This window comes from Protopterus annectens, chromosome 4.part0 (assembly GCF_019279795.1).
Source record: "Protopterus annectens isolate FY-2018-M chromosome 4.part0, PAN1.0, whole genome shotgun sequence".
Taxonomy (NCBI): Eukaryota; Metazoa; Chordata; order Ceratodontiformes; family Protopteridae; genus Protopterus; species Protopterus annectens.
In genome coordinates, this window is record NC_056733.1 from 1,080,678,889 (window position 1) to 1,080,704,859 (window position 25,971).

Below are 25,971 nucleotides of genomic sequence, written 5' to 3' on the forward strand. Positions count from 1 at the left end.
GGGGGGGGGGCATTGTCTGGGCAGGTTAGTTCAGGGATCCTGGCTTCCAGACGAAACTCTTCTCCACATCAATGTATTGGAGATGAGGGTGGTACTTCTATCCCTACAGGCCTTACACAGGTTTCTCCCTCAGGGCATAATCGCCATCCACACAGACAACATGTCGGTGGTCTGGTACCTAAACAAGCAAGGAGGGACCAGATCTTACCCCCTTTGCAGAGAGGCCATGAGGGTGTGGGAATGGGCGGTAGCTACCAGCCGTTTCTTGGTAGCGACCCACATTCCGGGAAATCGCATATACTGGCAGACAGATTAAGCAGGACAATTCTCTCTCCTCACGAGTGGTCCTTAAACAAAACAGTAGCAGATCAGGTTTTCGGAGATGGGGACACCGTGCTGCGACCTATTTGCAACTCCACTAAACACCAAGTGCAAAAGGTTCTTCTCCTTGACTCCACATCAAGGAGTACCAGCTATGGATGCTCTAGCACAACCTTGGCCAACAGGGCTACTTTATGCCTTTCCTCCGATTCCACTTCTCTCCAAAGTCATTCAAAAAGCTTCTCAATTGGGGTCCGCAATGATACTGATTGCCCCATACTGGCCTCGTCAGGTATGGTTCCCTTACCTGAAGAAACATGCGGTGGACGATCCGTGGACTTTAGACCTAATTCCGGACCTGTTAATTCATCAGTCGGGACAACAGCACCAGTCCCTTCACTCCTTGAAGTTGACAGCTTGGTTCCTCCACTTCCGACTTTAGTCAGAAGTCACACATTAGACCCGGAAGTTATTCACATTTTATCTTCGCCCACAAACCCACCACTAAGAAATTGTACCTCAGTAAGTGGAAGAGGTTTGCTATCTGGGCTCAACTCAGGGGCTTAGACCCTATCACTGCTCCTATCCCAGAGGTTTTGAAATTCTTAACATCCCTGTTTAATCAAGGATCTTCTGTCTCTACTATTAAAGTCCAACTAGCGGCTATCTCTAAATTTCACGAGTCCATGGATCCTCCATTGATGAGCAGCAGACTATGCAAAACTTTCATTAAAGCTGCGGGTCTGTTAAGACCCCCAGTTTTTCATCCTGCCCCTCCGTGGGATCTAGATTTAGTGCTTCGTGCATTGACATCTTCCCCTTTCGAACCGGCTGCTACATGTGAGTTAAAATATCTGTCTTGGAAAACTGCCTTCTTAGTTGCAATTACTTCTGCAAGAAGAGTTTCAGAGCTTCAAGCCCTGTCTATTAAACCACCGTACTTGATTTTCCACAAGGATAGAGTATCACTTAGGCCTAATCCATCCTTTGTCCCTAAGGTCTGTTCTAATCTCTGTCTCCAACAGTCTCTAGAGCTACCAGTTTTCTTCCCAAAATTCTCCAATGAAGCAGAATACACTCTCCATAAATTGGATGTTCACAGGCAATTGCGCTTCTATTTAGACAGGACTCAGCAACTTCGTAAGTCAGACCAGTTGTTTGTGTCCTTCTCAGGCAATAAATTGGGTAAAACCATCACAAAAGCTACTATCTCCAAATGGATTAGAGATTGCATAACTCAGGCTTATTCTTCTTGAATAAGCAACTTACAACATCTATCAAAGCTCACTCTACCAGAGCTATGGCTACTTCTATAGCTTTTCATTCCAAGCTCGCTATATCGAGATTTGTGCTGCGGCTACTTGGTCCAATCCGCACACTTTCATTTCCCACTATAAATTGGATGTGGCATCTAAAGGACGAGCATCATTTGGTTCCACGGTACTCAGGAGTGTTTTCCAGTGAGCCACCCAGGATTCAGGTGCTAGGACGCTGTCCCATCAGTCAGAATGTAGGCTAGATAGGATCACATAACATCTTTTAGTTATGTACTCACCATAACTTCAGATGTTTGGGATCCATCTCGCCTACATTCCTAATACCCACCCTCCTTCCCCCTGCCTTGGAGATCAGAAGATATTGAACGGTTTGAGTTCTACTGTTTTTTATCTTGTTCATCTGACGATGTTATATAATCAGAGCGTGCATGTGTGCATGTATGCGGACAAACTAGATCTGGGGGACTGGTAGTGGTGCATCCTGGGATATAGTAAGCTCAGCCAATAAGAGACTTCGCTCTTTGGCATAAGCGTGCCGAGTCGGAGCCGAGGGATCAGCTCCGAACCCATCAGTCAGAATGTAGGCGAGATGGATCCCAAACATCTGAAGTTATGGTGAGTACATAACTAAAAGTTCTTCAAGCTCTAGGGTCCATGGCAGCAGCCATTCTTCTAGTTCCCTTAGCACGCTTTCACATGAGAATCCTTCTGTGGCCTCTTTTCACACAATGTTCCTTCCAGGAATTACCCATGTCTCTCATGATGCTAATTATGGAATCTTGCAAAAGACACCTTTCCTGGTGGATGGTCTCCCCACTAGTGACTCAGGGAAGACCTTTCATGGAATCCCATCCGGTTGCCACAGTGACCACGGACGCTTCCCTGATAGGGTGTGGGGAGGGGCATTATCTAGGGAAGACAGTCCAAGGCATGTGGCAACCTCACGAGTACCACTTGCACATCAATGTCCTGGAGATGAGAGTGGTGCTCCTAGCGTTGCAAGCTCTTCAAGACTCTCCCTGTCGGCACTATTATAATACAGACGGACAGTATGTCAGTGGTTTGGTACATCAACAAAGAGGGCAGAATCGGATCTTACTCCTTGTGCCGAGAGGCCCTCAGACTCTGGCAATGGGTGATTTCCTCCCAACGTTTTCTGACAGCAACGCATATCCTTGGGATGTCCAACGTAATAGCGGACAGGCTCAGCAGGGCTATCCTCATGACTCACGAGTGGTCTCTGAAACAGGAAATTGTGGATCTTATTTTCCACAAATGGGGCCAGCCTTGCTGCAATCTCTTTGCCTCTCCCCTCAATAACAAATGCAGCAGCTACTTCTCCCTTGTTCCTCCTCCAGGTCAGACACCCAGGGATGCTCTAGTCAATGATTGGCCTCAGGGACTCCTTTATGCATTTCCCCCCTTTTCCCTAATTCCAAAAGTCATTCAGAAAGCAAAATTGTTGGGTTGCAAAATTATCCTCGTTGCCCCTATTAGCCTCGACAGATTTGGTTTCCATTCCTTCACACCCACCTTCTAGCCCAGCCTTGGATTCTGGACCCAGTACCGAACCTCTTGATTCATCAATCAGGCGGGCTACACCAATCCCTCCAATCTGTCAAGCTCACAGCTTGGTTACTCCACTTCCAATCCTAGCCAGGCTCCCCAGTATTTCCCCAGCAGTGCGTGATGTTATTGTTTTCTCCCATAAGACAAATATGAGGAAAGTCTATGCTAGCAAATGGAAAAGATTCTCTTACTGGGCAGAATCCAGGAATTTAGATCCTTTTACAGCTCCTGTATATGAGATTTTGGATTTCTTAGCAGACCTGTTTCATTTGGTGCAGCGGCTGCTACCATCAGAGTACAACTAGCTGCCATTTCTAATTTTCATGTCAGAGTTTCTAACTCCAGCATAATGCCTCACAAACTCTGTAAGGTCTTCATGAGAGGTACATCTCTACTTAAACCCCCAGTGAAAGAGCCCCTTTCACCTTGGGATCTCAATTTGGTTCTGGCCTCCTTGACACTGCCACCTTTTGAACCAGCAGCATCATGTTCCTTGAAATTTCTCTCTTGGAAAACCCTCTTCCTAGTTGCTATTACTTCTGCCAGACGTGTTTCAGAACTTCATGCACTATGTGTTCGCCCTCCGTACCTAGTTTTTCACAAAGACAGAGTTTCTCTGAGAACCAACCCATCTTTTCTACGTAAAGTTTGTTCAGAACACAATTTGAATCAGTCCATTGAACTTCCTGTCTTTTTCCCTAATCATTCCAACAAGGCAGAATACAGATTACACCAATTGGATGTGCATAGACAACTGCGTTTCTATCTCCATAGAACTAAAGAGATGAGAAAATCAGATCAGTTGCTCTTTTCATTTGCTAACAACAAACAAGGCCTTCCAGTTTCTAAAGTAACATTGTCAAAATGGTTATCAGGCACCATAGCCCATACCTACCATTTGCGACAAAACAAAACCCAAAGGTCATTCAACCAGGTCAGTTGCTACTTTGGTAGCGTTTCAATCTAGATTGCTCATAGATTCAATTTGTGCAGCAACTACTTGGGCAGATGCTCATACATTCATTTCTCATTACGAAGTAGATGTGGTCTCCCGGGGTAGGGCTTCCTTTGGTTCCATAGTTCTGAAGAGTCTGTTCCATTGAGCCACCCAGGATTGAGGTGCTAGGGATGCTGTCCCATCCAGCAAGAATGCAGGTGAGATTGGACAACTTAACATAAAGAAGTTATGTACCTACCATAACGTTCCATGTTAGTTGTCCTTCATCTCGCCTTCTTTCTTGCGTCCCTCCCTCCTTCCCCCTTCCTCGAGGATTGAGAGGAGTTTCATGACAATTAACTGTATATCCAGGTTTATTAATGGATTATCTTCTATAATTATGTCTAGTGTGAGCTATCTCAAACGAGATTTGGGTAGCTGACGCTGGGCATTCTGTGATGAGGGGCAGCCCCGAGATAGTAAAGAGCTCTCGAGCTATAGTAATCCTTGGCTCCGAACCCATCCAGCAAGAAGGAAGGCGAGATGAAGGACAACTAACATGGAACGTTATGGTAGGTACATAACTTCTTTTTATGTCTCTTCTGATCAGTCTGAGCTTCTAGATAAATGTTGCAACATCTTTCTTGACTCCATTTCACAAGACTGTTTTTCTCAGCTGCCTTCTAGATACCTCTCTTTAAAAGTCCTTTCTGACACAAGAGAAGGTGGATTTTTATCTGGAATCATTCTTGAGCTTCTCCTGAGAGTCTCAAATGTCTGTCAGAGAATTTCTCAAGATCTTAAGGTTCATGGCTTCTTCTATTCTCTTGATTTCCTTAGCCAGGTTACACATGTGAAAGATGCAATGTTTTTTTAAAAAAATATGTGGACCTAGCATTTACATCCAGTGGAACATCACATTCCAGTTTCAGACTTTCTAGAAATGGAACTGCAGTGGTGGAGACAACAAATTCAGCTGAATGTAGGTCTCCCTTGCTGTCTTTAGATCCTAAACTAATCTCTCACTATAGGAGCTTCATATTTTGCTTGGGAAGCAGTTTCCATGAGGGTAATGGTGCAAGGCCTGTGGAGTCTATTTCTCACTTATGGTGTCCAGGACCTCTTACCACAGTCATGTGGTACATAAGCAAGGAGGTACAAAGTCCTAATTTTTATGCAGGTTGGCTATGATGGTTTTGTAGATAGCGCTACAGAATTCCTTAACCCTACAAGCATCCTGCTTTCTGTCAGGGCAAAACATAATGGCTGACAAGCTGAGTGGGACCAGAACAGACCTTCACATCCATTTATGAGTAAAACCTCAAGTAGATATTTTCACCTCTTTTCAAAATGAACCAGACAACTAAACAAATTCTGCACCAGGGTCCCTTGCAAGCAGGCCTGGAAAATGGATGCATTTTCATTCGCTTGGACAGGTAATGTTTTCTTATTCTCTTCCACCCTTTCCACTGATGTCCAGTATAATTCGAAGTTTCAGGCGAACTCCCCAAAAATCATTGCAGTGACTGCCTTTTAGTCTAGGCAACATCGATTCTATGTTGTTATGGAACTGGCCAAGGGCAAATGCCACAGGTTTCCTTGCAGACTGGATCTACTTGCACTAGATGGGGGAGGTTGATATACCCTAGTCTCAATCAGATTCAACTGGGTGCCTGGATGATTTACTACTAATTCTTTTAGGCATTTATTTTATGAGTGTGTGCAGCAGGTACAAATGGAGGCAAGAAAACCTCATACATGAAACTCAGATATTGGTAAATGGAAGTGAATTTCTAGTTAGTGCCAATAACTAGGGGCCCATCAGGAATTTTGTACCACTCGTGATCAAATATTTGTGAAGGTTACTTTCCTCTGGGCTTTTTTTTTCCCTTCCCCTTACTGTCATTCTGAAAGTCAACAGCTGTCTCAGTGCCCGCACATCCTACGCTGGGTCTGCCAGCATTTAAATCTCCAGTCCATTGCCTGAATTTATATTGGGGCCAGTGAGGAACTTAAGGGCATCTTGTGTGATCTGCTGCCTCTTCCAGACAGTTTTTTTTTTTGTATAATTTAATATGTATATATGACCTACCTACTTTCCTCACCCCCTCCCTTCATTGACCTACATTCACAGGACCCCCCCCCCCCTTGGACCACACTTCCCTTTAGGGACCATCCCTTCCTACCTCTCTGTCAGTCGCCCAGGGTCACTTGGTTACTCTGGCCTCTCTTATTCCTCTATAAAAGTTCATCTTGTGGCCATTTCAACATGTGTGCCTGTAGATCATTTTATTTTTTCATTTTCTGAAAGGAGTTTTATGCCCAAGACCTCCTCATAAATAGGTTGTTCCTCCTTAAGATCTAAAATTTGTCTTGATGAAGTTGATTTTTGTCACTTTTTAAACCAGCAATCAAGGTGATTTAAGGTTCTTGACTTGGGAAACTGTACTCATCATTGCTCTGACATCTGCAAGAAGAGCATCCAAGTTGCAAGGTCTCATGGTGGGTGAACCTTACCTGGTATTCCACAGACACAGTGTTACACTAAGAACAAACCCCTGTTTTATGCCCAGGGTGGTTTTGGTTTCAGAGTTTACTTTGAGTCAAGCTACCAGTCTCCCACTTTTCTGCCTAAAGCTTAAAAACTAGGGTTGCATACTCTGGACATGCCTAATAACTCAGATGCTGTCTTGACAGAACAAAGTCATTTAAAAAAGCTAATCTGCTATCTATTTCTTATCAAGTAACAATAAAGACAGTCTGTGTCTAAACAGACAATTTCCATGTGGTTGTCCTCCATTATTCCTTTTTATAATTCCCACCATGGCAGTTACAGTTCAGGCAGTATCAAGGCACATTCTATTAGAGCCTTGTCTTCACTGATTGTGTACTGGACAGGCTTGGAGTCTAGAACTGTTCCAGAGGCAGCCACATGGTTCTCTGTATATATCTTTGCTAAGTATTATAAACTAGATTCCTTTTCAAGGTCCAGGACAAGCTTTAATAGGACCATTCTGCAGGATCCGTATGCTTCCTGCACCAAGGTTGGATAGGCTTTAATAACCAACCCATATAGCCTAAAGGCTACTGCAGCACTGTGACTGATGAACATAGTACATTTATATAAGTTGCCCTTAACTACAACAATAGATGTCACTGCTGCAGTAACCTCACCCATCCTTCATCCCCCTACTCTTGTTTATAGTTGTAGTTGAAACATAAAGTAGGATTTGTTGTGTTTTTACTTTGTATGTTTCATTGTTATTGGCTTTTGTTCAGAATTGTTAGACCCTCATCTCTCTCCCTTTCTCTGTATGGGCAAGAAAGTCCTGAGGAAGCCTTCAGTCTGACTGCTGATTTTCTTCCTTGGAGCTAGCCAGTCTGCTGTCCGAGTGAAAGTATGCTGTGAAGTCAGAACTTTGTGAACCTGGCCAGTTGTTCTTTCCTGGGAAGCAGACAACCATTCCTAAAGGTTACTGCATGATTTGAATATCTGCTGTTATGGGGAAGTGCAGCTTACACCTCTGTACTATGTCATTTTCAGGGAAAGAGGATGGGAGATCCTACTGCATGCTTTGATGGTCACTATTGCTTCTGAAGAAGAGAGGATGAAAGATCCTTCAGCAAGTGGTGACTTACAGTTACCATTCCCAGTTCACAGAATGGGAAGCCCCACTGCAGACAGCTGACAATTGAAACCAGTAGGTAGGTCGTGTTGCAGGCTCGAAAGGCCAGCTGTCCTTTCCAGGGTGGGAGGACATGAGGTCTCATTTCAGGTATTGTTACCTCTTTGTATCAGGAAAATGGACAGGGGTCCCTCTGCAGGTAATAAACAACTGTCCAAGTCAGGGATAGAGGATGGTGGGTTCTACTGCAGTCATTGGTAACTTGCTGTCCTTCCCAGAGAGACAGGATGGCAGCTTCTGCTACAGGGCCTTGATAGCCAGCTGACCTTCTCACGGAGGAAGATAATGGTAGGTCCTGCTGCAGGCACGGATGGCTTGCTCTTCTTCCCAGTGACAGAATATTGAATGGCCTTCTGTTGGTATTGATGCTTAGCTGTCTTCCCAGGTAGAAAACATAGGACAACCTGCTGCAGGTACTGATATCCAGCCGTGTTTTCTAAGCAGACAGAATCGGAGTTCCCACTGCAGGCACTTACAGCCATCCCTTTTTCCCAAGCAGAGTGGATGGTTGGCCATACTACACATATGGCTAGCTCTCTTTTCCAAGGAGTGAGGATATAATGTCCTGCTTCATGCTGTCCTTCCCATGACGAGACTGGGAAGTCATGCTGCAGGTAATGGTGACTGACATTTCTCGTTTGCAGTGGGGGAGAGTGTGGAATATCAAGCCACAGATTCTGAAGGCTAGCTACTCTCCTTGGACTTTTCTTGTAGGAGACATCTCTGAAGGTGTTCATAGTCAGCTTTCCTTCACAAATAGGATGGAGGATTAGTGATCCTTTTGACTGCGGTGATGGGCAACTCTCCTTCCCTGGGGACAACATAGGAATTTCTGCTGCAGGTACTGATGGTCAAGTTTCCTTTTTACAGAGATAGATGACAGCAGTTTTCGTTGCAGTAGCTAATGTCAGATCTCCTTTTATGGGGATGCTTGGAAGTTTAAGTTCCTGTTCCTGATAACTGGCAGTCCTTCCCAGGAGGCAAAGAATGAATAGATCCCTCTGCAGGTATTAACACTTGTTGCATGCTAGGTCTCATCCCAGTATGCGTCTTTCTTAGTGAGTGACATAAACTTAGATTACTCAGCTGAGACAATGTGCTGCTATGATTACTGCATGCTTCAGACTTAAAATATGGTAATGGAACTCGGAATAAAAACTGTAAATGAAGTATGAGCTGAAGTTGCTGGACTCCAGTATTCCACTCTGTTAAAACACCAAAATGATTTCTGATCAAGAGGCTTAACCAGGCACCTGTGGTGCCTTCCTTTCATACTAACTAGGTGTAATTTGGTCAGGGTGCAGGACACTGGGGACATTCTCATACTCTTTTTGATAAGTGCTATGAAATCTTTAACAGATAGAACCTTAGCTTTTGTGGTTTCAGCCATAATGTAGGAAAATAAAAGTGGTAAAAGTTTCTTTACTGTGCAGTTATTTAAGAAAGCAAGCACAAGATTTCTCACATTTCTTGGGTTTCACTAACCTGCTTCTTCATTTGCACCATTATCCATTATTACAAGAATGTGTTTTTGTAGGGAAGGGTAGGTCATTTACTACATTTAGTTTTGTTAGTAGTTATGGAACCTGAATCCTAAGTCTGAAATTATAAGATTTTGACAGTAGCTTTCAACTTTCTGTTCATATACTAGTCAGCATGATAAACAAACAATACAGAAGAAGAAAATAAATGAATTACTGCTTGATTTAAATGTGCAGCTGGTTCCATGCCAGATATTGAACATTCCTGTCTGTTTGTTTTAAGTTCTTAGGAATGCCCGAAGGGACCAGCAGCTGATAAGCAAAAGAGTTATCCAGGATATTGAAGAACAGGAGTGGGGAGGACTGGAACATGGGTCTGAAGCTGTGGAGCATGAGAAGGTAAACACTCTTGCATTTTGGGAAGGTAATTACTCTTGCATTTTGGTTAGCAATAGAATATTGTATTTATTACAGCAGGCAGTGCCTCTAGCCTTTTGATTTTACATATTATAGTTCCTTTCTTTACTGGCTGGTAATGCTGCTGCATTGTCTCTTCACTAAAGAAGGGTGGTGGTCCATTCTTTGAAAATGTAACACTGATTAAAAGGTTGAAAAAGAAGCACTTCTTCTGCATAACAATGTTTATGTTTAAAAGGTAAAAAAAATGTGTGTATGACATTACTTGCGTAATATGCTGTATTGTAATAGATCATCCAACAGTTTTTATTTAACAATACAGAGCATGGCAAGATAGCAGTGGTTTGTTTTGAATTGTAGCGTTTTCAGAGTGATAACAAGTGAGTGGATGTTTTCACTGCAAGCTGCTTCAACTGTGGTAAAATTGATCAGCTGCCAGTGGGAAGCAAGTATTTCATACATTTCTCTCAAAGCTGTATGTAGTGGAACAAGACATCTAAAAGACTGGTGTACCATGTTGTAAATTAATTATGTAGTAATTAGTTGAAAGATACTATTTTTGCTTTGGTCAGGAGTAGTTTGTAATTTAGAAACTGCCTAATGTCATGGAGTCTTATGTGATTGCAGTGAATAGGAAACTTTGAGGTTGCTTGTGGTATTTGTTGAGCCGTTGCCTGGATACTTGATGTAGATAATGCTTCATTTAACCAGTAAAGTATACGTGTTAAAAATGGATTGCCAGAAAACTAGATTTTCATCATTAGAGCACTGTTGCAGCAGTGTAAAGCTATAAGGGATGTATACTGCCGAGGATAGAATGTCCATCCTGTATACAAAAGCTTTGGGGTCCTTCCACATACATTTTATATCCAAGGACATATGAGTCCATGCTGGTATAAAAAGTACATACTGGCATCAGAATTTATAACTTGTTTTTCCATTGAAGAGTTCAGTCAGGTGCTAGTCTACACTTTGACTTCAGTTTTCCACAGTCGTCTGGTATGTTAGCTTCTGGGCAGATAAGTTCCCTACAGCGGACTTTCTTTTTACTTTTTTGACTAAAATTTGTGGTACAAATGTTATCTTATATCTAGCAGAAAAGATAAATGTCTGTGTTAACAAATCCCATACAAAGATTTCCTTGTGGCCTGTATTTTTTTTTGTCTAGCAGAATCTCATGATGCCCATTCCAATGAGATTTGGGGTCCAGGAAAGTAAATACTGTGGGAAGAAATAGCCAGAGAATTGTTATGGCTAGGCTTGTATAGGCCCTAGGGCCAATAGCCTAGTACCAACCTATGAAGCTATTTGTCTCGGATTCACCCCCTAAGATAATTTTGTAGTCTGCTTAACAGCATCATCCATATTCCTGGAATACGATTCCATGAAAACTATGACTTGGTCTTGCTTGACAACCATTTCTTCTTCGTAAGTCATCCCCCCTCAGGTGAAGAAGAAATAATGAACTGCCAAAGAGGATTCTGAGAGGCTACCCTGCCTTTGGCCTCTCTTATGGTCAGTGACTGACTCTTACTATGACCATAATCATTAGTCTAATGTTCCTGACCTTTCCATTGTTGCCCTGTGGAATGCCACTAAGGGTCAGGAAACAGGCATGTCCTCCAAAACTTGCCATTAGGCAGTTGCTGAGAAAGCAGAACACTGCTTTTCTCTGAAGGGAAAGGCAGAATACCTCGGGTCTTAATTTATGGAGGTCTAGACATCTGATACCCCTAAAACCATCACTGTAGATACTCTGAAAAAAAAAGGCATCTTTCAGCACCTTCCAGGCTATGTATTCTAAATGGATAAATCGTAAATGGTATCGTTTTGCTGAAGGGCTTTTTAGAGCAATTCACTGTTTTCAGTCATTTTCTCCAGTTGTCTGTCAATTACAGAGGAAACATTCCCTATCATCTTCTGAGGGAGATTGTCATTTAGAACATCTCATTTTTTTGTTAGAATATGTTTGTAGGTGAGGAAGAGCTGAAAGGAAGGATCAACCCAATAAGAAACATAGAGGAGGAAGATTTCCAGTTTTGCAAACTCAGAATTTTTTTCAAGCAGTTCTTTAATTCTCATGTTTTATCCCTAAATACACATCTCTTCTAACTTTTCTGGAAGATGATATTTATGGTAACCTTTTAAAATCTTGTCTCTCACATTGCATAGTTTTTAAATATGGAGACCAAGTTATACAAAAATCCAGACTTACACATACTAAGGCAGAGGTTGACATTTCTCAGAATATTCCTTTTCCCCCAAAGTATGTGGGTCTTGCTACTATATCATGGGTATGGGGGATTGCCTTGCAAAAAAAAAAAAAAAAAAGCAAGTTTAAAGGAAAAGAGAAATGATTGTTATTTCCTGTTCTCCTGTATTTTCAGACTTTTTAGTCTTTCTGGACTCTGCATTGTGATTCTCGAGTTTTCAATAGGGAGATATTTATAAATTAATATATCAGCTGTAATGTAGTGTTACAGTTCATGCCTCGCAATGTGTCAGAATGTCATAAAGCTGAAGTGAAATATGAACAGAAACTGTTGTCATAAATAGTATTCTTTCTTTAAGCTAGACTGATACATTTCTGTATTAGCTATTGAGACTTCCTGCAGGAGTTGTTAGTGAGCGGCTATTCTATAAAAATGGTGTATAAAAGTAGGGCCAGCCTATTGGTTAGAGTTTTCCTCTCAGTGCGGGGTGGGAGGGCTTTGTGCTTGGAACAGTGTTACTAGGTGATTTGTTACAGCAAAGCAAAATATATTCGAGAACCACTTGAAGAAAGCAGGACATTATTAACTAGGAATCCAGAAAGAAGCTGATTGAAAGCATCTTTGGACTGTGTCAAAATGGGTATGAAGGACTGTTATATTTCTGTGTTGAACCAACAGAACAGGACCTTTGTATATTTTCTTTTGTTTCAAGTTATTATACAAAAAGAGTTTGCACCAAATGTTTCCTTCTTTTTATTAAAACTACATTGCTTTACAGATGGATGGCTTCTGCTGCATTATGTCATTTCACATTCATAGGCGACAGGCATATTGACTCCATTTCGTCCATACCAAAAAGGAGCCTGAATTATATCTTTTGCTGCTTGAAAGACAATTAACTGAGCAAGGTTTTCATCAGATGGAGAGAAAATTAGACCTGTAGTGTGGAATTGGAGCTTCAGATAGAAGGTCTGTGTGTGTCCTTTGCCAGGATAGTGACTGTGGAGGAACTGCTTTAGACTGTTGCTGTTGTAGCTAAGGGGGCTGGTGGCAGTTGCAAAGTCTATGGTGATGCCAAATTTGGTTCTACCTATTAAGCAACTAACCAGTGAAGAAGCCCTTGTGCCTTTGAACAATACGACTACCAGGAGGAATGGGACTTGACTGTCTGTGCTAGAATCCTGTCAGCCTAGATTACAAAAGAGCCTTCAAAAGCCTTCATGGACATAGGAGTCTAAATGTCAGGTCTGTGATAAAGTTAAAAAAAACAAAAAAACAAAAAAAAAAACACTGCTGGCTTACTCTGGTGTTATCTGTGAGATGGAGACTCAGTTTCATACATGGACATCATCTTTTTACAAACCGGTAAGACCTCAGTATTATTTAAAATGTTTATGTTAAAATCATGAGGGTCAAAACACTAAAAGTAAAAATGATAACTTACCTACTGATGAGTTTAAAATGGCCTTTCTCACTACATTAAGAAAGGGTGCTTTCAAGCTGTCTTTAAGGACACAAATTTTGGTGTACTGGTAAAGAAAGCTTGTTACTCATTGAAACTGTATTAAAAACTGAACACTCTAAACTTCATTTCTGTTTGTTACTAGAAATTAACACAACTGTAAACATACTCTGTTTTAAATGTTGAAAAATGGGTCACATAGCTAGATTTTGTAGTGGTAATAATAAAACTGTTCTGTCAGTTATAACCAATAGAAACCATACTGCTAATGATTTTGCACTTAATGGAATGTGATAAGATTATCTAACTGAATAGTTGAGTCAGGTGTACTGCCGTGATGGCTGCACACTGAGTAACAACTTAAGTCTAGCTCTCCCAGTGTAAAAACAGAAACTTAGTAGAAGCCAGTAGATTTGTACTCCTGGGTAAATTTTAGTTACTGACTAGTAAGTGCACTGCCTGGATGCCAGGGAAAAAAGAAATACAGAGAACCTAAAGGAAAATCAGCTTCAAAAACATGCTGGCTATGCCCTTGCAACTCCCACTCTAATATCACCCACCCCATCCAACCACTACCTTTCTTTCCACTCCACTAACTACCTTGATTATAGCAAGCTCAGATGCTCATAAGCCTAGTACTTATACAGCAGGAACTTCTTATTTTAACATTTGTTAATGTATGTTATGTACTTCACAGATAAAGATTCTAGTTGTCTACTGATGTAGTATGTTCTTCATCTGTAAATATGTTGTAAGTAATTGCTATGTAAATTGTTAATCGCTATGTAATCCAATGTAACTACTGTCTGTTTATTTTAACTGTGGAGCTTTTCTCCCCGGGCCTCCGCTGAAAATGGGCCTATGTCCAGTCGGACACTCCCGGTCAACAAATACAAATAAATAAATAAATAAATAAATAAATTAATGGAGTGCAATACAAAGGAAATGAAAGGCTTCCAGAGTGGAGTAATATGTAGTAAGAGGGAATGGGAGGGCCTAACATCAGGAATGCAGCCTCTTGAGAATTTAGACTGGCTGAGGCTGAACTAAGTGTTAGTCCTGTCTGTTCTGCAGTCAGACTATATTCTCACACGTCAGTCATTGTGGTGAGTACACACAATTTCTGTGTCATTTTATTAAGATATCTTGTATCTTGCTGACTAACACTGTTTTCCCTTTCCACCGCCTTTTTTTAAGATCCAGCATTTAAAGTATTTGTTAAGAATTACAGGAATAACAAATGTTGCAAGATTTCACTGGCAAAATTTCTTTACCACTCGTACTGTAGGGGCCTTTTTTTGTGCAAAAGCTCCATTCCCTTCCACTAACTATCAGGGCTAACAACATGTTTGAGTGATTTGATGAGTAATATATACATATACATACACACGAGATCATAGGAGGTTACTAGGCTAATGGCCATGGGGCCCTTACAAGCTTAGCCAAGTTAAATCCTTGTTCCCTCTAGAGATATGATTAATGATTACAAGCTGATCAAAATCAGCACCGACTGCCCCTATCCAAGAGGGACACAGATGAAACCCCTGGGATGAATTTGTGGTTTCCCATCCAGTTATCCAAGTTGCATTTAAATGGGGTCAATGAGGGACTCAGTTTAACCTGAACTGGAAGTTTGTTCTAGAGGAGAGGTAACCTGTGTGAGACATAGCTGTCTCTCCAGCAGGTCCTGTTGATGTCACAGGCTGGGTCGCCTTTGAGTAGTCTGTACAATACAAGGTACAGTGACAGTGATTTCAGTCTTTCCACATATGACTTATGCTGAAGGCCTTGAATTTTCTTCATGAGAAACCTTTAAGGTGTCTGAAATTGCTGCAGATGCCTCATAAGGTACATGCCAAATGGAGCATTGTACTGTATTATTGGCCTGATGAGGGAAGAGTAAAGGGGGGGTTATAACCTCTTTTGTTTTGGAAGCTATGCCTTTACTTATGAGGTGAGCAATGTAGAAGGCCTTCCTAACCACTGTGGAGACATGGTGCTCAAAGGTAAGGTTGCTGTTTACCTATGTGCCCAAATCTCTCACCAATGATTTAGAGCTTAGGGCGTTGCTATTAATATGTTCAGGATGCTCATGTCGACCTGGCTGGAGAGACTGTAGGTATTGTACACACCATGTCCACACTCTTTCAGTGCTCCAACATCTGCTGCACATATGTCCCCCTAATCCAGTACTGTACGGCCACCCAGTGTCAGTATCAGGGAGAGAACTAGAAGGACCAGGGTATGGCTGAGTGACTACTAGAAGTTCTAAACTGCAAGAGGCTTAGAGGATGAGACTTTTTTTTGGTACCTCAGAGGCTCAGCTGAATGTCTGTCAGGACAGTGAAGCACAACAGTGAGAAACTTCAGATGGAACACAAGCAGATGACTAAGTGAAAATGCATCTGTCTGGGACTTTGCCTCTATAACCACCAAGGGGAAGCGCTACTGCGCTGTAGTGCTCGGTGGTGCACACCGTGCAAATGTGGGCAATAAATAGCAATGAAATTAAATGGATTTAAAACACTCTAATCAATGGTAATGCACAAGACTGGGCCCTGGACCAACAATCACCACTCAGGTGGGTCATTAGCTACACTCTTCTCTCACAAGGGCGCAGGGGGATGGCCGTGTTTTGTGGAGAAAAGCTAGATTAGTGCTCTGGTCTAGGGTCCAGCAAATCTGAACCACGTCTATGCTAGGCTAAAAAGTGCAGGTGACAGCAAATATACAGTTCAAAAATAACAGCACACAGAAAAAAACAGTACAAGAAGTCCAGATCAAGTAAAGTGGTACTTATTTTGCAATAGAAAGCAGTGGATGCTTTGGATAACACAGTAGACCAGTTGCAAGTTGTTTAGCTTTGTGCAGCTCTGCTAAACTGAGTGCCAACCCTTGCAAGCATGGGCAATAAATAGCAACAAAATTAAACTGATTTAAAACACACTAACCAGTGATAGTGCATAAGACTGGGCCCTGGGCCAACAATGTAATGTGTGTGTATGTGTGTATAAAACTGCTTTCAGAAGACATTTCTTCATTTGATTTTTGTTAGTGTTAACAGTAACTGTATTAGGCCCTTCTTTTCTTTCTATTGTCCCAGGCATCTTGATTGTACCACTTACTTGGGCAATTTGCTCCAGGTGTTGACAGCTTTTTCTGTGAAATACTATTTCTTAAACTCTCATAACCCATCTCCCTTTCACATGCCACCCCCAGCCCTTATCATTCAAATCTTTCTTTCTCGCTTGTCTGCTGAAAAGGAATTGTGTATTTATTCTCTCAATGGCTAATTTTCTCATGATATGTATTATGTAGATGCTCATCTGCCTAAGTCTCATATCACAAACACTCCATTGTAATTACTGTTTTGGTAACATTTTTGCTGTTTGCATTTTACCAGTCTAACATGATTTCTTATATTTACAAGCCACAAATGGGAAAGAAATGTGATTTCCCCACCAGAATGGCAAATTTGTAACCAACATTATTAAAGAATTTTTGCAGAGCGGCCAGTCCTCCCCACCTCCCAGCATGGTGGCTATGCCTTCGACACCCCTGCTACCTATATGCACTAACTCCAAGTCACTGCACTGCAATCTAAGATGGGCTGTCCTCTGAGATACCACAGCCTGAGACTTGGTCTATTCCCATTTCTCACTTCATTCTGATTGCTCTGATGATCTCACTTATACTCTTGGAATTAGAATAAGGACCTGTTTAACCTCCTGTCTTATGTGTAACTGCCAGCAGTGGACTCATTACTATAGATGCAACCATACCAAAGCTCGGCAAAGTGGAAGGATGACCTCAGCATTGCTGAAGTCTACTGTCCAAGCTATATACCACAGTTTCCCTTTGACCATCACCAGTGACCTTTCAAACTACATGGAATGATTCAGCTTAGAGGTATGACCTCATTATTGTTGTCATCTCCTAACCTTCCTAGAGTCACGAAGTATGAATGCGTTCTATGAATTTGTCCTAATCCTGACTGATGCATGTTTGTCCTCCATTCCTGTTGCACCATATCTAGATCCACTGAGACCACACTGCAAAGTCTTTATATCAGCAGTAAGCATGTTGTATGAATGCGTTCTATGAATTTTTCCTAATCCTGACTGATGCATGTTTGTCCTCTAGTCCTGTCTCACCATATCTAGCTCCACTGAGACCACACTGCAAAGTCTTTATATCAGCACGCCAGTGTTACATACGATACAGTATATTAACGAGTACTGGTTTCAGCATGGAATCTTGCTGCAGTTCCACTGCTTAACAACTTCTTTTCCCTGACGGATGTCCCCACTCCTTATTATGTTTTCTGGACAAGTAAGCCAGCTTTCTCTCTCTCTTATCTTTTCATCTAACACCAAACTAACTTTAATTTACAGTAAGGTAGTATGAGGCTTTTTCACTGCTATGAAAAGAGCAAATGCAGGTAATACAAAGCATAAATTGTTCTTAATATTACTAATTAGTATGTGACTTAATGATGCATCTGTTTCTCGTTTTTTTTTTATAGGTTTTACAGATGTTCAAGGCAATCCAACAGGGCACAGGGGACAGGACTAGTGCACTCAGATGCCTTCAAAAAGCCCTTAAAAACTGTGAAGCAAGAAAAAGTTTCATCAGGTAATAGGTGTTGAGGTTTGCTGCCAGTGGTGTGAGATGGGACTATTTTATCTTTGCGTGCATGTGTGTACAGTGTGAATGTGTGTGTGTGGGGGAGTTTACTTATAACTTGTAAGGGAGCATTTGGACTCTATATACTGAGGTCAGACTTGCTGCCTGTCTTTAAGAAATAAACATTCACTTAAAAAATACTTGCCTAAATCTCACTGTTGTTTTACTCTTTGTAGAGGGACTTGCAGTGATGTAGGAAGAACAAGACTCCTCAGACTTTAGACTTATGCTTACGAACACTGCTAGAAGTTGAAAATTAATGCAAAGCATTTTCTAATCCAAACAAGCCCCGCATATCTATTCAGAGCTTACTTCTCCAGATTACTTGTATTATTCTGCTGTGCTGTTTTGAAATGCAGACTTAATTCTGTTTGACTGGCACTTTAATACCATAGCAGTTCAGGGTACGGTTGTGTTTACTTCATCATTTTCTAGAAACGTACATATATATTTAGTCACAGTGTTCTACAAGTGAATGGTGTCCGAAGGACAGGGTATCATCCTACTCTGGCCTTTATGATATACCAGAAAGTTGGGCATCCAAGAAGAGCTTTGTTAGTATATGCATATGTATAAAGTATGGCTTGAACTATAACTTGAAATTTGTCTGTAAGTGATCCATTGCTTATTGTCACCTGCAATCCCCACAAGGATGTGGTACTATGAGGTGCAGCATAATGGGTCTAGTACTAAATTTCAAAATTTCACAAGTCCGAATTTCTTATGGTCGAGACTATAAGATTGAATTTGTGAAAGTTCAAAATTTAAAGAAAAAAAAGTTTTGCACCCCCACCCCTCTTCTAACTTAATATACCAACTCCCGAGATCGCACTCCAGTGAGGTAAAACGTAAATATATGGTTCTGTGCTGTATGCCGATCTCCATTTAAATGGTTTGAACTTTCAAAAGTACGCTCTTATGGTGTCAACCTTAAGAAATTCAAGAAATTTGAACTTGTGAAAGTTTGAAATTTAGTAGACCCATATATATACATATATAGATATATATATATATATATATATATATATATATATATATATATATAGATATATATAGATTTATATATATATATATATATATATATATATATATATATAGATATATAGATATTTAGTTTATATAGCTATAGATGATATAGCTATATCTATCTATATATATATATATATATATATATATATATATATATATATATACATACATACACACACACACACACACACACACACACACACACACACACACACCCGTATATATATATAAATATATATATATATATATATGTGTGTGTGTATACATGTATGTACACATACTATATATAGTGTTTCCACAGTACTGTCACATCAGTCAGTTTTACTTCAGAAGGAGATGGTTATTTCTACATGGCCCTGTATTTATACATTGTGACATGAAGGTCTGCATTACTGAATTCTATACGTAGTCCTGTTGTTCATACATATAGTTCAGAAATTTCACATTATACATATAGCAGTGCATTTCTGAATTTGCACATGTAAGAGGGTGGCTTTACCAATGCATGAAATACAGTTCTGGGGCATTCATAGGTTCATAGGTAGGTACTAGGCTATCAGCCCTAGGGCCCATACAAGCCTAGCCAAAAAATGTACCCTGGCTTTCGCCACCCAAGAAAATTATTTTCCTGTGCCCCTGTCGAGCAGAGCCACAGAAGTGATCCCCGGGGTGAATTTCCCATTTCCCATCCAATCATCAAGATTTTTCTTGAAGAGTGCTAATGAGGAGCTCTGTTTGACATAGATAGGTAGTCTGTTCCAGAGTATGGGAAGTGTCTGGGACAGGAATCTATCCCTCCAGCATGTTCTGTTTATTGTGGTGACAAGGTTTAGGTCCCTAGAGCATGTAGCTCGGAGGGATTGGGATTTCTTTAAGTGGAGCATGTCCAACAGCTCTGGGTTTGACATAGCTTTGTCGCCTCTGAGTAGGCGATATGCGATGGAGTAAAGCTGTAGTTTTTTTTGAGACGGTCTGCATAGGGCATCTGTTTGAGGCCAGTAATCCTCTTTGTGAGGTATTTCTGTGGTCTTTCCAGTTGTTGTAGATGTCTTGTGAGGTACATACCAAAAGGGGCGTTGTACTATATAATGGGTCTAATGAGTGATGAGTAGAGGGGAACAATGACCTCTTTTTTTCTGGATGAGAATCCTTTTGTGATGAGATGAGCCACGTAGAAGGATTTCCTGACCACTGTGGCGATGTGATTATCAAAGGAGAGACTACTGTCCACCTGTGTCCCAAGGTCTCTTACCACATTTTCGGCATTAAGTAGACTACCAGCTATGTGGTAGTTCATGGGTACAGAGTTTTTACCAAAGGGGATGACAATACACTTTTTGGTATTGAGCTTCAGGCCATGGCTTTGACACCAGGTATCTGTCTCAGTGATGCCCTTTTGTAGTTTGTCCACATCGTTAGGAGTTTCGATTATGGCTCCTAGTTTGCAGTCATCTGCAAACTTTGTTAATAAAGACCTTCTGTGTTGGCCTGCACTTCAGAGAAGTAGATACCAAACAGGAGAGGATCCAGGACTGAACCCTGTGGTACTCCACTTGTCACTGGTCTGATGTCGGATTTGGAATCCGCTACTTTCACAGTGTGGGTTCTGTCCGTGAGCCAGTTAGCAACCCATCTTGTGACATAGGGATTTATACCTAGTTTAGTGAGCTTATCTATAATTCCAGAATGGGGGATGGTGTCGAAAGCCTTGGCGAGATCTAGATAAGCTGTGTGAACCATTTTACCCTCATCTATGGCTTTGGTGACTGCTTCAAAGAAGTCAATCAGGTTTAGGAGACATGATCTGCCTTTTACAAATCCAAACTGGGTAGGTTCCAGAGTTTGGAGATTACCAATGTCTTTGTTTATGAGTTCCACGATGATACATTCCATGGCCTTGCAGACCAGGCTCGTCAGGCTAATGGGGCGGTAGTTCCCGGGGTCCGTTGTGGCTCCCCCTTTGTGGAGTGGGATAACCGTCGCGGTGCACTATTCAGTGGGTACAAAGCCTGAGGTGAGGCTATGATTGAACATGGTACTTAGGTAGGGTACTAGTTCATTCTGTAGTTCGTGTAGAACACAGCCTGGGATATTGTCAGGTCCCATGGATGCTGTGTTCTTGCCTTTGGAGAGTGTGTTTTTTACCTGTGCAGCCGTGATTATAGGAACTTTGCATTCTTCCGGTATAGAGATGGGCCCTCTAGGGCGTGAGAGGGGGGTAAAGTTAGCACTGAACCTATCTGCTAGGATGTTGGCAATATCAGTTGGTTCTGTATATTTAGTACCATTGTGCTGTAACTCAGAGCAGATCTGAGTGTTCCATTTAGATTCTAAACATAGCTATAGAATGCTTTGTGGTTGTCTTTAGAGTCAGTGGCAATTTTGTTTTCGTAACTAGCTTTGGAGGATTTTATGAGGGATCTCAGCTTCTTACTGAGGTTGACCAGGGAATTCCTCCAGTCATGGGATTTTACTCTTTTTTGCAACAGTTTCTTTCTTCTGTTGTAGAGTTTGTTTATGGCAGAGGACCACCAGATTGGCTTCCTTTTTTTGGAGGATAACATCTTGGTTCTATTAGGGATAGCATGAACCATGCACTCGTGTAAGTGCTTATAAAGTGCATTTGTGTAGGATTCGGCAGTCATACCTCTATTGTCCGTCTGCATGGGTGTCATGAAGTTTGCCACTTCTGTCTTAAGAAGTGTGAAGTTGGCTTTGGATAAGTTTTTTATGATGGTTTCCCTAATTGGGGGTAGGGGTGGGATGTGGATGTCTAGGCTGATTAGCTTGTAGTCGGATCTGACCAACAAGGAATTGACCTCTGGTGTGGAACACCGGTTTCCCATGTTGGTAATGACCAGGTCTAGGATATTGCCACCCCTGGTGGGGGTGTGAATAAGTTGATCCAAGGCGTTGGAATTTATGAATTCTAGAAAACGTTGAGCAAAAGAGTTGGTACATGAGTAGATGTTCTTCATCTCACATTGCTGCAGTCATAACTTATGGGTAGTCCGCTGTCCTCGGTCGGCCCGAATACCAAAGTATTAGGCTGACGTCGGTCATGGGCGCTCAGATCTGACGTCAGAGCGTCAAGGTATTAAAGCGCATGACCGACGTCATTTCCTCAGTCTTTTTTGCCGCATGGTCCGAAGCAGAAGCAGCGTTTGCAAGTGCCATTCGGCGTTCTGAAATTTTCGTATTCTGAGTTTCAGACCGAAACCAAGTTGGGCTAAGTACCCCGTTGGGGAATATTTTTGTTTTTTCTTACCTCAGTTAATTCAGGATGTCAGAAAAAGTGAATAATTGTATTTCTTGTGGGAAACAGATACCGCATAGGGATTACCACTCTCTTTGTATTCCTTGTTTGGGACCTGAGCACGATGTAGTAGGGTGTCGCTTTTGTGCTAGATTTAATAAGCGCACCATTAAACGTAGGTTAGATTGTGCTAGGCTTGTCTTCGGTAAGCGGTGTAATTACAATATGCCATCGGATCCTCCGACGCCCGCTACCACGAAGAAGCGCAAAGATAAATCTTTAAAGTCCAAGCAGGATGACTCGTCCGTTCCGGACGCCGGTTCTTTAGACACTACGGTGGATTCGGTTGAACCGGCCGAGGTTTCAACTGAGTCTCAGGGGGAGACGTTGGTTTTGCAAGATGTGGCCTCTCAGGAGTCAGGACAGGCTGAGGGGGCCTCTCAGGTTGCTGTTCTCCCTTCTTTGCCTAAGGTGGTTAGGCCTTCTCCTTCTGTCTCTAAGGTACCTTCCAAAGGCAGGCCTGGTTTGCCTACCACAGGTGTCAGTCCTAGTTCTGCAGGTTCTGTGCCTAAAAAACACATGCTTAAAATGGCAGAAGATTTAATTACTTTAATCAGGGGTTCTATGCCCCCTCCTGATAAGAGGCCTAGGGTGGAGCCAGAAATGGAAAGTTTGGAGCAGGCTTCAGATTACTCAGGGTCTTCGGCTGAAGACATTCAGGATTTTCCTCCTTATTCTGATTCAGACGCAGAGGATTCCACTCCTTCTGCTTCTCCTCCAGAGGATTTTTCTTTTTCAGAAACCCTGCATTCTATGAGGGAGCATTTTAAATGGGAAGGTCAGGATTTCTCAGATTCCCGGAAGAGGCTTAGGGAATTTTTGTTTTTACCACAGCATAGGCCCTTGGCTATACCTCCTGTTTTGGATGTTGTTCAAGACGTTTTCTCTGAGGCTTCCCTTAATCCAGACTCTTTGCCTCCTGCGCCAGTTAAGCCGGATAGGTATTACAGGGTGCCTGAGGCTCATAAATATCTGTATAAGAGCCCTAGGGCCAACCCAGAAACTATTAGCCAGGGACCTAAGGGTGTCAGGGCTTCTGTTGTAAAGAATCCAGTTCCTATGGATAAGGATGCTAGAGCTTTGGAAAGGTGGGGTAAGAAAGTGTATACCTCTTCCACTTTAGCAATAAGGGCTTTGAATTGCCAGTTTCATATGTTGCAGTACCAGAATTTTCTCCTTACTCAGTTAAAATCTAAAGTGGATGCTTTGGCAGAGGGCATAGAGTGTAAGGAATTACAGGATTTGGTACATGCCTCTGATCAGGTGGGTAAGCATGCTTTGCAGTGTGGTTTTGATGCTTTACAGGCTTCTTCCAGGGTGGCTGCCACTGGTTCAGTTATTCGCAGGCACGCCTGGCTTAAGGATCAGTATTTGTCAGAGCATGTTAAAGCTAGGATTTTAGATGCTCCTTTGCAGTCTGAAGTTTTGTTTGGTTCTCCTGTGGAGTCTGTCTTAAAGAAAATGGAAGACAAGGCTAAGTCTATGCAGACTGTTAAGGATTTTTTGCAGGTGCAGCCCCCTAAGTTTAGCAGGAACTGGCCTGCTAAGGGTTGGACTTACCCTTCTTCTGATTCGCAGTCTAGGGGTAGATCTAGACGTGGTAGGGGCAGAGCTCAGAGTTCTTTCAGGCCTAGACCATGGAGTTCACCAGCACAATCTACAGGTGAGGGCAGGGGCCAGTCTTTTCGTAAACAGGCCCAATGACCTGCATCTCCAGCTGCCAGATCCTTCCTGTCTGGCAGCTCCTTTGGGAGGAAAGTTGGCACTCTTCAAGCAAAATTGGTTTCTAGTCACCCAGGACAAATGGGTGTTGGACATTATAGACAGAGGCTACAAGTTTTATTTCCACACATTGCCTCCTTTCAAAGGCATGCCAGACGTTCCTCCTCAGCAAAAGGTAGAGGCTCACAAACAGATTTCTTTACTTCTTCAAATGGGGGCTATACAGCAGGTCCCTCTGTCAGAAGTGGGCCTCGGATTTTACTCTCGCCTATTTCTTGTACCAAAGAAAGGAAACACTTGGAGGCCAATCTTGGATTTATCTATCCTCAACACATATCTGGACATTCCAAAATTCAAAATGTTGACGTTGCAACAACTTCTGCCTCTGTTGGGCAAAGATCACTGGATGGTAACTCTGGATCTCAAAGAGGCTTATCTTCATGTTCCTATCAGGCCCAGTTGCAGGAGATTCCTGCGTTTTGGCTGGGACTTTACACGATCAGTCCTCTGCATTGCCCGTTGGCTTAGCTGGTGCACGAAGGGCATTCACAAAAGTTCTGGCTCCAGTGATAGCCTTCTTCAGGTTAAGAGGAATACAAATTTATCCTTATTTGGACGATTGCCTGATTCTTGCTCAAGACAAGCACGAGCTTCTTCACCATCTACAGTATGTTATGACAGTGTTAAGGTCCCTAGGGTATTCTGTGAACGAAACAAAGTCCAGTCTAGTACCCTCTCAGGAAATGTGCTTTCTGGGTGTGAGACTGAATACAGCTTCCCAGATGGCCTTTTGACCCCGGACAAGCAAAAGAATCTTACACTTTACTTCCATCAATTGTCTCTACGGTCCAGGCTGACTGCAAGGACAGTCCTTCAAGCCTTGGGGTTCATGGCATCTTGTATTCTGGTGCTTCCCAATGCCAAACTGCATATGAGGAAGCTACAATGGTATCTCAAAATGTTTGGACACAACACTGCCAAGATCTGGACACTGTCATTCAGATAATACCTTGCATTCAAAAGGAATTTTTGTGGTGGGCTCAGGAATGTCACCTAAACAAGGGACTCTCTGTGACCCGACCAGGGGCGAGTCAGATTTTAACGACGGATGCCTCGGACAAGGCTTGGGGAGCACACCTCAATGGAAAATGGGTTCAAGACACGTGGCCTGCCAGACTTCAACATTTACATATCAACTTGAAGGAAATGTTAGCAGTCCAGTTTGCATTGATGGCTTTCAAGGATTTACTTCTCCCAGGGCAGGTGTTGATTCAAACAGACAACACAACTGTCATGTGGTACATCAACAAGCAAGGGGGAACCCATTCGTACCCTCTTTGCAGGCAAGCTATGATTTTGTGGGAGACTGCTCTCAGTTTGCAACTCACTCTTCAAGCAAGGTTTCTGCCAGGAGCACAGAACTCCTTAGCAGATGTTTTGAGCAGACGGATAGTGGATCCCCACGAGTGGAAATTGGATCCTCATGTATTTCGACAGTTGACAATGATATGGGGGACTCCAGACATAGATCTGTTCGCTTCTCCACTAAATTTCCAGGTGCCAAAGTTTTGCACAAAGATGTTTCATCCCACAGCTTGGAAAGTGGATGCTCTATCATTCAGTTGGAGCAATCTTCACGTCTATGCCTTTCCGCCTCTGCCTGTACTTCCAAAGGTTCTCTTGAAGGTCAGACAAGACAAGCCCTCCATGATTCTAATAGCTCCAGACTGGCCTCAACAGCACTGTTACCCTCTGCTGAGGAGTTTAGTACGGGAACCTCCTTACCCTTTACCTTTGATTCCACACCTTTTGACTCAGGAGGGCAATCATTTCCTCAATGTCAGGATTCAGTCCC

General features: G+C 42.2%; 1 protein-coding gene across 3 annotated transcripts in view; it reads left to right on the plus strand.

The window, feature by feature from the left end:
* Positions 1 to 25,971, plus strand: part of TMCO6 (transmembrane and coiled-coil domains 6) — a 518,761-nt gene that overhangs the window by 122,895 nt on the left and 369,895 nt on the right. For 2 of the 3 annotated variants that reach the window (XM_044069021.1, XM_044069020.1), the window contains exons 2-3: positions 9,555 to 9,670; positions 17,889 to 17,998. In XM_044069021.1, the coding sequence (XP_043924956.1) occupies positions 9,555 to 9,670; positions 17,889 to 17,998 (226 nt within the window). Of the gene's footprint in view, positions 1 to 9,551; positions 9,671 to 12,679; positions 13,267 to 17,888; positions 17,999 to 25,971 lie in introns of those variants that run through there. The other variant, XM_044069022.1, reaches the window with a different exon arrangement.